The 11662-nt window shown below is 39.0% G+C and overlaps 1 protein-coding gene across 2 annotated transcripts in view; it reads right to left on the minus strand.

The window, feature by feature from the left end:
- MTMR7 (myotubularin related protein 7) overlaps positions 1–8677 on the minus strand; it is a 43629-nt gene extending 34952 nt beyond the window's left edge. Inside the window, exon 1 of one of the 2 annotated variants that reach the window (XM_030271162.4) lies at positions 8129–8677. In XM_030271162.4, the coding sequence (XP_030127022.1) occupies positions 8129–8152 (24 nt within the window). In that variant the 5' untranslated portion in view covers positions 8153–8677. Of the gene's footprint in view, positions 1–657 lie in introns of both variants that reach the window. The other variant, XM_041715764.2, reaches the window with a different exon arrangement.
- Positions 8678–11662: the final 2985 nt, after the last annotated feature.

Raw genomic sequence — 11662 nt, forward strand, 5'->3', positions numbered from 1 at the left:
TGCTTAGGAAGAGGAGTTTTTCCATCTAAAAAGTCACAGCATGCTGAGAAATCAGCCCTAGTAGCCAAAAATTATATCAGAAAGAAATAATGATTATTTTTATTCTTTTTCCCTATAAAATAATGCTCCACTTTTTCACCAAATTAACTGGAGACATTTTTGCAGAATGTAGGAAATTATGTATGTACTGGCATGTCAGGAAAAAGCATAGAGACCATGCACATGTACTTCACCTAAAATGAACGGCTGGTGTGAGAGGCCAGATTGGAAAACACAAGTCTGTAAAGCTGAGAGCTGGAAGACCACAAGGAATTAGAAAGAAAACATTAGCCAAGGCAGTCTAGAGCGGGGCATCTAAGTAAAACTTCCATAATTTAAATAATTTATTTGAAGCTCTTGCCTATTTTTTTTCACCTTTTTTATTTTTCTTTCCTGATGACTATGGTTGTCTAGGCCTAAAGAAAAGACCACCAGGAGATTTATTTCAATAACCACAACCGCTTACATGGAGATAAATAAAGATGCCCAGAAAGTCTATTTCCAATGCAACACAGATGACAGAAAAAAGGAGGCAAAAATAGAAGTTAAAGGGAACACAGATTAAGAACAGATGGAAAGCACTTTTTACTCAGAGAATAAACATGACAAATGACTTACAAACAAGGCTGCCAAGAGGTCATTCAAGAAAAAAAATGTTATATTAGGGAAAATCATGGGCCAAAGTTTTATTCAGGCACAACTCCCACCAGTTTCAACAGGACTCCCACCTAAGGAAGAACAGCAAGTATACGACCCTGAAAGCATTTGGAAAAGTTTGTGTGCCAAAATGTTATTCCTAAAATTATTCAAGTACTCTAATTCGTTTTCATTTTTAGTTTAAATAGCTTTTTAAATAAGCTTTGACTGCATTACCTATTTTTGAATGCTTTTTGAATATTCTACCTTCGTCCTCACTTTAAGCTGTTCAAGTGTCTCCAAACACGTCAGCATCTCAAAACAGTGCAGAAATTACTGATACTACTTCAGGCTGCTCACAGTTCCACATGGGAAAGCTTTTTAAGATAAACACAGGATCAGTTCCAACTCTGGGCTCAGACTGAGCACGGAAAGGAGAAGCAAAACTGTACAGCAGATTGGCCAGAACTGGAGCTTCCTGTCACAGCAAAGATCATGTGCAGCATGGAGATGCTATCTGACTCAAAATGGTCTCTGCTGTAGGATTTTCCAATAGAATTAAATTTTGAATTATGAAAAAAAAAATCTCAAAGGGTTTTTTTCTCACTACATAGGTTTTAAGTCTATGTGTTTGCTTCCTATGCATTAGCTAACTTGAAGACACTTGAACAGCTAGTCATTGCCATGGTCATCACTGAACTGCCTGTTATCACTGAGCATCTTGAAGAAGCTGAAAAGCCTGCTTGTCAGCCAAAAACAAAAGAGATCAGCTCCCATGTCACCAAAAGTTCCCCATTCCTTTAGGAGGAGCCTTAATTCATCTCCTCTAATACCTTATCCCAAGAAGGAGAAAGGCTAGAAAACCCTCCCATCCAGGAGAGAGCTGCTAATTAAAGGTAAGCAGGGAATGTCTTCACGCAGGCCACATCCTCAGGAGCTTCTCTATTGCTCAGACACTTGAAATTCACTGCTCTACCCCAATCTGTAAAAGCAAGTTTCATGTAAAAGCTGATTAAGTACCTTGAAATTTGGCTGTACCAATGAGTTCCAGTGATTCTTCAAGGATAAAGAAAGGCCACTTTTCATTCATCCCCTTGGCCTTAGACCGACCAGAGATTTCTGCTGCCTTCCCTACTCTCCTCAAGAGGTTACACACGAGTAAAAGCAAGAAACTGCATCCTGGGAATTCATGACAGGACTCTCATTGGCCTTAGCACTGCGGCAGACAAAAGCCTGAGCCTAATGAGAAAAAAGGAGCACAGCTGGTATGGTTTGAGGCCAAGTGGAATATCTGAGCTTTCTTCACCCTGGTTGACCCCAGCTATCCACGTGTTTAGCATAATTCCTGAGAGTGAAAAAACACAACATGTAAAAGACCAAATGCTATTACTCTTTTTTTCCAACACAAAGATAGTAGTGTTGTACTTGTTAAACAAAATATATAGTAAGTGATCTTTCTTGCATGATCTTGGAGCAAGAATAAAAGAAAAATGAATTGCCAATTGATGCTGCCTTTTAATGTGGTTTCCATTCTATTTCATAAGAATTATAAAAACTGTACTTGATGCATGTTACTTTTTTATATTTTCCTCTCTGAAAAGATCTCCCAAGTGCAGTAAAATAATGCACAGTCTATGAAGTTAGATGGCTGCATATGTCAAAAGACTCAAAGCCAAAAGTAAGTAATTACATTTAAGCAAAGACACTTTAAGAGATGCATTGTAAGAAGCTTCCTCAGGGCAAATCTGGCAGGATGGGGGAAAATATTCAAGAAAAATATAACAAGTTTAATTTTCTAAAGGACTAAAGTGAAATGGAGGAAGAGCTGAAAAAATAATAAGGACTGATTCATAATAGCAAGACAGACAACAAAGTCCCTAATAATTTGGCTTTAAAAAGAAACTAAACTGCTAAGATCTCCAAAGAGTGAGGTCAGCACCGCATTATCAGATACACCTTAGTAGCAGCTGCATAATAAGAGCAACTAAGTGCACTCAGTTAAAAATCCTATCTAAGGGCTTTAATTTAGGAAAAAACAGGGCTTCCCCAAGGCAGCAAATCTTAATACATTTGCCAAATTTGTTTAGATTTGGCTCTGAAAAGATATACAGGGAGAAAGAATTCTGCATACAGCCAAAGGATACTAATAAAAAATATATATTTAAACTCTTGCATTTGATACAGGCTTTTCTGTTACATGTTTAAAACCATGCCCTGTTCAGCAGCCTATTTTAAAGCAGAAGTACCAAGCCATTTCAGCTGTGCAGGCCATGAGAGATTTGCATTAAAAATGGATTGTTGGACTCCTTTTCTGGTGGTAGGGACCTGTCTTTCTCAGCAGAGTACACCTGCAGAGCAGGAAATGTCAGTGTGCATTTTCTATTGCAAATAGATAATTCCTTTTCTTTACAGATGGCAATAGCTCAAATACCACCCACTTGGGCCCATTAACAGCAGGCCTAGAGATTCCAGCCTTGACCACCCCGAAGTCTAACTTCTCAAATCCTTCATTCCAACTTCAGCCTCCTACTATGAATAAAAAAAAAATATCTCAAAGAGGACCCTGCAGACATGCAGTCTTAATGATTTCCAGTACTATTTTCAAGTGCAATAAGGTTTAGAGTTAGCAGTTTAGACATAAATAGACAACAAATTAAAATTACTACCCACCTATGATTTTAGAGCTTGTTTTATCCAGCTACCTCTTTACTGAGCATCATATTATTGAAAAGATGAAAGTCTGTGTGATCTTCCGACCATTTTTGGCTAAATATTTTGAGAATAATGGCTATGACAAGATTTTGTTTAAATCAAAACTCACACTCATAAGAAGGTAGCTTGATGACTCTAATTCAAAACAAGTATTTTATAGCACAATTCCAAGCAGATTTTTTAAGTCTGATCCTACAATATGTGGACATTTTCTGCAGCTCTTATTTTTATTTTATCCACGTCCAGTCTGATGTTACCACAGAACATTTTCTGGAATAGTATACTAAAAAGCTCACTTGTATTAAATTTATCCTTCAGGCTCAAAGTTTCATGGCACAAAGATGGAAAAAATGGAACCCAAAGAAAACTAAGTTGCATTCTAAACAAGGAAGATTTCCTAATAATAAAAAATCCATAACTCACAAAATCAGACTTAAACGTGTCCAGGATTAGTGCAGATGTTTTAATGCATCATTTAACTAAAGCAGCAAAATAGAATGACATATTTGAAGCCATTAAACATTACTGGACCCAGAACAGGCTAAACAATTTTTAACAATGATGTAACATGAGAAACAGTTATGAAGTCAGAAAACACCAGCTGAATTGTAAAACACACTGCTCTAAGATGTATACTTAGATGAAAGTACAGAAACCACCTTCACACAACACTCAAAAGCAGGAAATCAACCTTGCACTTAAAAGATGTTGCACAATGTATTTGCTGTAACCTGATGACCCAAAACAGCATTAAAAGGCAAAGGTCATGCCAGCCTCACCTCCTCTACCTTTTCTAAGTAGCAAACTAAACACAACTTTAGCCAAACTCTAGTGCTATAGTGAAATGTCTGTGGCACTCCATTCCCCATTCCCAGTGGGAGAAACAACCAGTCCATGTCCCCAGGTGTTTCCCGATACCACTTCAGGGCTGCTGCCACCTTTCTATGTAACTGAAATAAATCAAACTTTTCCAAAAGGAATTGTAGCTTGGATACAGAGAACATAACTACAACATCACACCTTATCTCAACAGAAAGCACACAGAGAACAGTGGTAGAATATGCCAACTTACCTTAAAAAAGTGTGGAGATCAAGTAACCCAGAACATTAAGTTGGAAAGCAAAGGCTGGGCATGCTGAGTTCAATTTTGTTATTGATCTGGATAGACACCTTTACAAGTGTTTCACCATTGTGATATATAAAGTGGATATAAATTACATGGGTTTCCTGATGGAGACTTTGTGAAAAAGGACATATTATAAAATTTTATAAAAAAAAGCAAGAATTATGGAAAGTAGATTGAAAACAAAAGCAAACACACAGCTCATTTACACATGCTGGAAATTTATTCTTTGAAGCAATACATCTGGTAGATAGATTCGTCATTAACAAATAGGAGCAGATCTTAAATTCTGCCCGAGAGAAGCATATATTAAATTCTGCCTGAGGAAATACCTCACCTTAACATCACAAAAATGAAAGCACTCAAGCAATTCAAGTCATCCCAAGTATTCCGTTAACACTGAGCCAAAAGAATTTCTGGGCTAAGTCCCCTGAAGACAGCTAGTACACCAGGGATAAACTGATGTATTCTTTATTATAAGGCCATTAAGTAGGCCTGTTGCCAATATACAAACACAAATGATATGAACATATCTACAGAGCTCTGTATCTTTCATCCCATTCTTGGCCAGACATATCTCTACACATACTCATAAAACATGCTTCTAATATTCTCAGAAGTATTCCTGATTTCTTTTTTTCAGAATGTTATGAGCTGTTTGTCACATTTTGGGTTTGGAGAGTTCTCCTAAATTATCTTGCTGTCCAATCCAAACTCATGTCAGTCACTGGTTTTACTAATTTTTAATTTTTAAAGGGCCATGGGAGTAATATATAATTCTACTCAGCAATGAGGGAGGGTTTCCAACTCTTAAACTTCAATTACACCCTTCATACATAGGATGGCATTTACCTTGTGAAAATACAGTGCCTATGTATGTTCATACAGCCATACATCATGTATGCACCCTGTTTTCTACCAAGAGTATAACAATAGAGCAATAGTGGTCAGTACACCAAATAGTGTGTTAGCAGGTGGATACGTACAGTCTGTTGGGAAAGCACCAGAATGGCTTTTGCGGTGAGGAATCCTACTCCAGAAGAGTCTTGCAAAACAGTGTGTGGGCAAGAGACACATAGGGGCTTCAACACAGACAGCCATGGTAGAATACCTCCAGGAAAAACAACCTAAAACACATCTGTCCAATCCAATGGACTGGACATAGGAAAGAGGTCTTGGGGTCATTGATGATATTTCTCTGAAATTATCAGAATCTGGTGAGTTGTGATCAAGATTTACTGTGAAGGCATGGATAAGATGAACATGGAGTATTTATTAACCAAATCCTTGAAGCTAGAAGGAAGCAATACTGAAGGAAGCTACTCAGGACTTTTCAAAAGATAGAAGAAGGTAATTTTTGTAAAGCCATGGTTTTCTGGAGCTCACTTCCATGCTGGCTGTGGAGCTGGAGAGTGTCATCCTGTCTATAAGGAGCTCTGGCTAACTCACACAGAAAGATCCATAAATGGACACAAATGGAACCAGGAAGAGCTGGACCCTAATACAACTGTAGATGCTGAGAAGCTGCAGAATGTGGCCAGGTCTAAATGCTCTCTCTCCTCTGTCACTCTGACAGAGTAGTTATCTTAATGAACTACTGATCCAACTGGTATGGAATTACCTTCTGCTTTTTAAATGTCTGTTATGTTTTATCAGATTAATTTTAATATTTATGAACCATAAATCACTACAGTCATATTTCACTTAAAATTAAAACAACTGCTGGGACCTAATGGGCATTATGTAATATAGAAATCCCTTTGAAGGAAAAGCTTCTACTTGGGCCAAGAATTGTGTCTTCAGACATTATTAAGTTTATTAACTTGCTAAGTATGGAATTTATCTTGATTTTCCATGTGGATGGGTTTGTGAATCAGGAAAGTGTCATTATTCGGAGATTAATACCATTGCAGAGCAGGGCAGTCACTTCTCAAATTTCTCTCAGGACAAGATGGTATGGAGTCAGGAAATGTGACACCAGAGGCTAACACATGATACTGTGAGCTTTCCCTTACCTATTTTTACATTACGGGCATTGGAAAACATTTAATGTTCAGTTCCAAATTATCAAAACCAAATTCAGTAAAAACAAAACAAAATACCCCAACAATTACTGGTGGCTGATTTTAAGCTGAGGGGTTAAAAAAAAATCAAATGTATCAATTCTGTCAGGTAGCTGTAGATACATTGATTTTTCAGTGTATTTAGGAGTAACTGGAGAAATGAAGTATTTCAGTAGTGACTCATGTTGATTTCCTACATTTATGTTGGAAATTGGATATTTTTAAGGATTTTTGTACCCCTTGTATCTTTAAATCATGCCTTCTAAACTGCTCTATTATATCAGATACCTTTCAGCATAGCTATAATGTAAAAGACTGCCAGGATCCAGGACTGCAGAATCACGTCACACTGAGTTAAGATTTTCAGTGACCTGAGGCATCGGTACAGTGCCTTCTCACAGTACCAGATACAGAAATGGCTTTTACATATGCAGAGTAATATTTTCTGGACCAGGATCTGCTTGTAGAAAAGGAAACAGATAAGCATCCATTGCCTGCAACAGGGACTTTCCTGGGTCTTCCATTCACAGCAAACACAACCATTCATTTTTTTGATATTTTTCTACCCTTATTAGTTTGTTTTCAACATTTTTCTTGTTCATGCTTTCAGCATTCTTCAGCAATTGGTCAGGAGCTTCTGCACAGACAACTTCTACTGATTGTACCTTGCTGCAGGAGGACACAGTCATACTATTCTGAAATTCTTCCTTCCCAGAAAGGGAGATAACAGATAATGAAATGAGATTAGAAGAAAGGCAGTTGTATAAATGCCTATCTTGTTACTAGATTTACAACTTAACACCTAAAGGCCAAAAAAGATAAGACAAATAACAAGGGCCATCATATTAAATCTTGATAATAAATACAAATAAATTCTTAAATTCAGGAGGTTGAGTTATACTATAATGTAGTTGAGGTGTTAGGACATAAGTTGAACTTGATCTTAGAGGTCTCTTTCAACCTCATTATTCTGTTATTCTGTGATTCTGTATTAAATAAATAAATAAATATGAAAATATATCCCACCCCATTTCGAATTAACATATTGCTCTGGTTCAGTTTTTTGTTTTTACTTTTTATCTACGCCTTTTACGTGTTAAAACTGTCTTTTTTTTTTTTTTTTTCCTAGAGCAACGTGGCAATTTTGTTAACAAATACGGGCCTAGTGCTTAGAAAGCTGTAGGAAAAGACGGATTATGTCGGCTAAAGATCAAACATGCATAGAAACACTAAATAATTCATCACCAAGTCTGAAATCTTTGGGCAAACGAAAGGCGTCCGAGAAGCAGGTACCACAGCTCCCATTCCGGATACCTGCAGCTCACGGCCGGTGCCTGCGCTAACAGAGGGACTGAGCGAGAAGCCCGACAAGCCCATAGCGCAGAGCAACGCGCCCACCTCCCGGCGTTCCGGGCAGGTATCGCGGCAAGGTGGCCGGGAAGCAGCCCGCAGCATCAGCTGGAAGGCCGTAGCGGCCCGCAGGGCTGCGGTGCGAGGCTCCCTGGGGCTGGAGCGGGAGCGGCCCGGGGATGCTGCCGCGGCCGGCGGGACCCACCTTGGGCATCCGGATGTGTTCCATGGCGGCAGCGCCCGCCGAGCTCCTCACGCACCGCCCGCCGCCGGCGGAGGCGCCCTGCGCACCTGCCCTCCCCGCCTTCCTCCGGCCCTGCTGCGGAAAATATTTTTTTTTTTTAATAATATTTTTGCATTTTATGTTTTCCTGGCGTTTTCCGGCGCGGATGGGAAGGAAGAAGGGAGGGTTTATTGGCGGCAGAAGATGCGCCCGTGCGGCGATGCCGGCAGGTCAGCGGCTGGCTCCACCTCCCGCAGCTGCCATGCCGCCCCGGCCGCGGGGATGCTCCGCGCCCGCCGCTCCCGCACCGCCGCTCCCGCACCGCCGCCCCGCGGGCACCGGCGCGCAGCCCGCACGGCCTGCTGGCTTAGCGAGCCGTACATCGCCCTGCCCTTTCTTCAGCGGAGATAAGATCGGGAGCATAAAGAGAGCTCTGTCCGAGATCGCCTCCCCCCATTTTGTTTGTTCCTTGGCCCAGCGTGTACAGTAGCTCAAAGACAAAAGCTGCACTTAGTGGAACTGAAGCACTGAATTTTGTTTATCTCAAGCTCTGTGTGTCTGTAATTCACGACTTTGCTGCATCCTCAGATTTGCACAAGGGAATATTTTCTGTGACACAGTTCTCAGCTTTGTGCTAGAAATTCCTTCTCCCATCTTTTGCCTCACCTATTGCCAGAGATGTGTTTCCTCTTGGAGCGAAAAGAAACGACACTGAGATGATTTTCCCAGTTTACCAGTGTGAAGATAAAGAACAGGTATCTCTAACCATCTGTCATACACTAACCAGCTATCATATTCAGAGCAAAAAGAGAAACTTCTCAGTATTTATACCAATGTGCAAATGACTAGAGGTGCTAGTATATTATTTCAGATACACCTTAAATATAAAATGCCCAGGTATTCTATACTGATCAAGGTATTCCAGCAATTCTGGCTGGTCACAAGTAGGGACTAGCCTTATGAGGCACAGAAATAAATGTGGACGCCTGTCAAACAAACCCCACAAAGGCCACAGCAAGAGGAGTCTGCTTCAGAGCAACAGAAGCACTCCACATATCCTCTTCTTGCCTGCAGAAAAGAGAGCAAGCTTAATTTGTTTTGTGAAAGACAAAATATTGGTGAAAATAACACAGGGTCACCAAAAACAGAAATGCATTTTACCCCAAGGGAAAGGGAACAACGGGTACAGCTGTACTGGTTCCAAAGTTTATCCAATCCTGCCAATCTCTTGCTAATGAATAGCTAGATAAAGGGTTTGTTCCTCCATTTCTTATCCACAAAACCCAGGGCATAAAGAGTTGGAGGTTTTGTTTGATTTTGGGGGTTTTTTTGCTTTTGTTTTGTTTTGTTTTTGGGTTTTTTGGGGTGTTTTTTGTTTTTTGGGTTTTTTTTGTTTTGGTTTGGTTTGGTTTTTTTTAGTTTTTTTTTGTTTGGTTGGTTTTTGTTGTTTGTTTTTTGGGGATTTTTGTTCGTTTGTTTGTTTTTTGTGGGGTTTTTTGTTTGTTTTTGATTTTTTTTTAATATCAACTCTTAGGTTAGAGGAGACAGAAGCTGTACTATTGTAAGTGGAAAATAAGTCACCCCTGGATTTGACCATTCTGCTTGCCACTCCCATTTTGGCCCATTTCTGCCCACCTTTCACAGTTCTGCTGCTGTTTGGATAGCATCCATGAATGTGCATAAAGTGTGGACTTCAGAAGACTCTTCATCAGTGGCATATTTTGATTCTCTATTTAAGGCCAGGGCATAAGAATCAATTAAGAATTAACCAACCATGGAATATGCTTCCTTTGTAGTTATGGCTGATGTGATTCACTGCATGTATATTTTGGCATTACCACCAGTGAGTAAAGTTGGAAGAAAATATATTTATCCTTTCAGTCCCCAGAGATGCTTTTACTCTGGTACATCTTGTGATTCATCACAGCCCACTTCAAGTCCTACAGCTGATGTCAGGAAAACTTTCAGATGCAAGTGACAATGCACTTTTAGTCTGCTTCACATTCATCAGTAGCTGCAAAACTAAAGCATTGCTGTTCAGATAGCAATCAGTTTCTCAACATCCTGACAGAGATTTCTGGCTTGTCTTGGGCTGATAAAATAGTTGACAGGCGAATGCAGCTGTAAACAGAACTTGGGTTTACATAAAAGTTACATCTAATGCAATTGTCATGGAAAGCTTCAGTAAACACAGCTTTCTAGAAATTCTCTTATATTTTTCATTTGCATTTCAGGCTCATGGAGACTGCTGCTTCAACAGTCTGGAAATTAAATCCTCTGTAAAGGTATAACCAGAAATAATTCTGCAGATTACTGCTCTGAGTCGACTAAGATGTAGGGGCAGGAAAATTAAATTGCCATACCTACATAGGTTTGTCCTATCTACTGAAACTGCCAATAAAGTTCTTAATTTATTTCCCATTAAGAAGGCCAATCACTGAGGACTAGAATCATACCGGTGTAATTATTTTCTATATCCATAAGTAACAGAGTCAGCTTTCAGCCTCATCCATTAAAACCTGAAGCACATTTCACTTCCAATATGTAAAAATTTCTGTTATAGTCAGTGGAGTTACCCAAAAACTCAGACATTTTTCATATGACCTACCTGGCCTGTATTTGAACTACCATGTTAGATGTGGAAGGCTTTGTGGATTTATTTGTGTTTTGCAATTATATCTTACTTGTTTGAGGGTAGTTTCCTGTGGGCTGCATTTTAATACAATACAAAGTCAAAGATTACATTTAGGTACTTCTAAACTTCTAATACTTATTTAAAATTTTAATCTACAGATTTGTCAATTTAAATTAAATACTGTAGGCAAGAAAAGAACTGAAAATTGGTAATGTAACAGCTTGGTTGCTGGGACTGCTTAGCCAGGGTGACAGAATCCTCCATCTGAAGAGTCTGGTATATGGGATGAAATGTGGAGATTGGGCTTAGCCCATGTTACTGTGGGCTGAAGACAAACAGTACTGGTTTGAGTGCAGCCCTTGGTTTGTGGATAAGGAATGGAGCTTAAAAAATCCAGCTTGACATTTCACCAAGAAAATGCTTTTGGACCCACTGATAACAAAAAGTGGAGTTTGGGCATCAACTCTTTTTCATGCATATCATCATACAGGTCTTTGTACTTTATTTGTTGAAAATAAACCAAAGGATTTGTTTGTTTCAACCAATTTGTTGAAACTAACCAAATAGGAATGTATCAAAGCCAACTGACTTTCTTATCAGTTTTCTTCTAATGAAAATATTCAGTAAGATGCATGGCAAAAGACATGCATGATAGAAAAAGGGAAACAGTACCACTTTTTACCATTAAATACAGTATATTAATAAATTTTCAAACATAACATATCTACACCAGTAATATAAAAGAGCATTGTGTAACTTATAACTACTTTGTAGTTTCAAATTTTTTTTCTTCCACAATTTCACAGTACTTCTTTACTGGTTTAACCCCTTCATAAGATAAAAACCACCCCTATAATTTACTAGAATTATGGAATCCTTAA

Source organism: Taeniopygia guttata, chromosome 4, assembly GCF_048771995.1.
Source record: "Taeniopygia guttata chromosome 4, bTaeGut7.mat, whole genome shotgun sequence".
Lineage (NCBI taxonomy): Eukaryota > Metazoa > Chordata > Aves > Passeriformes > Estrildidae > Taeniopygia > Taeniopygia guttata.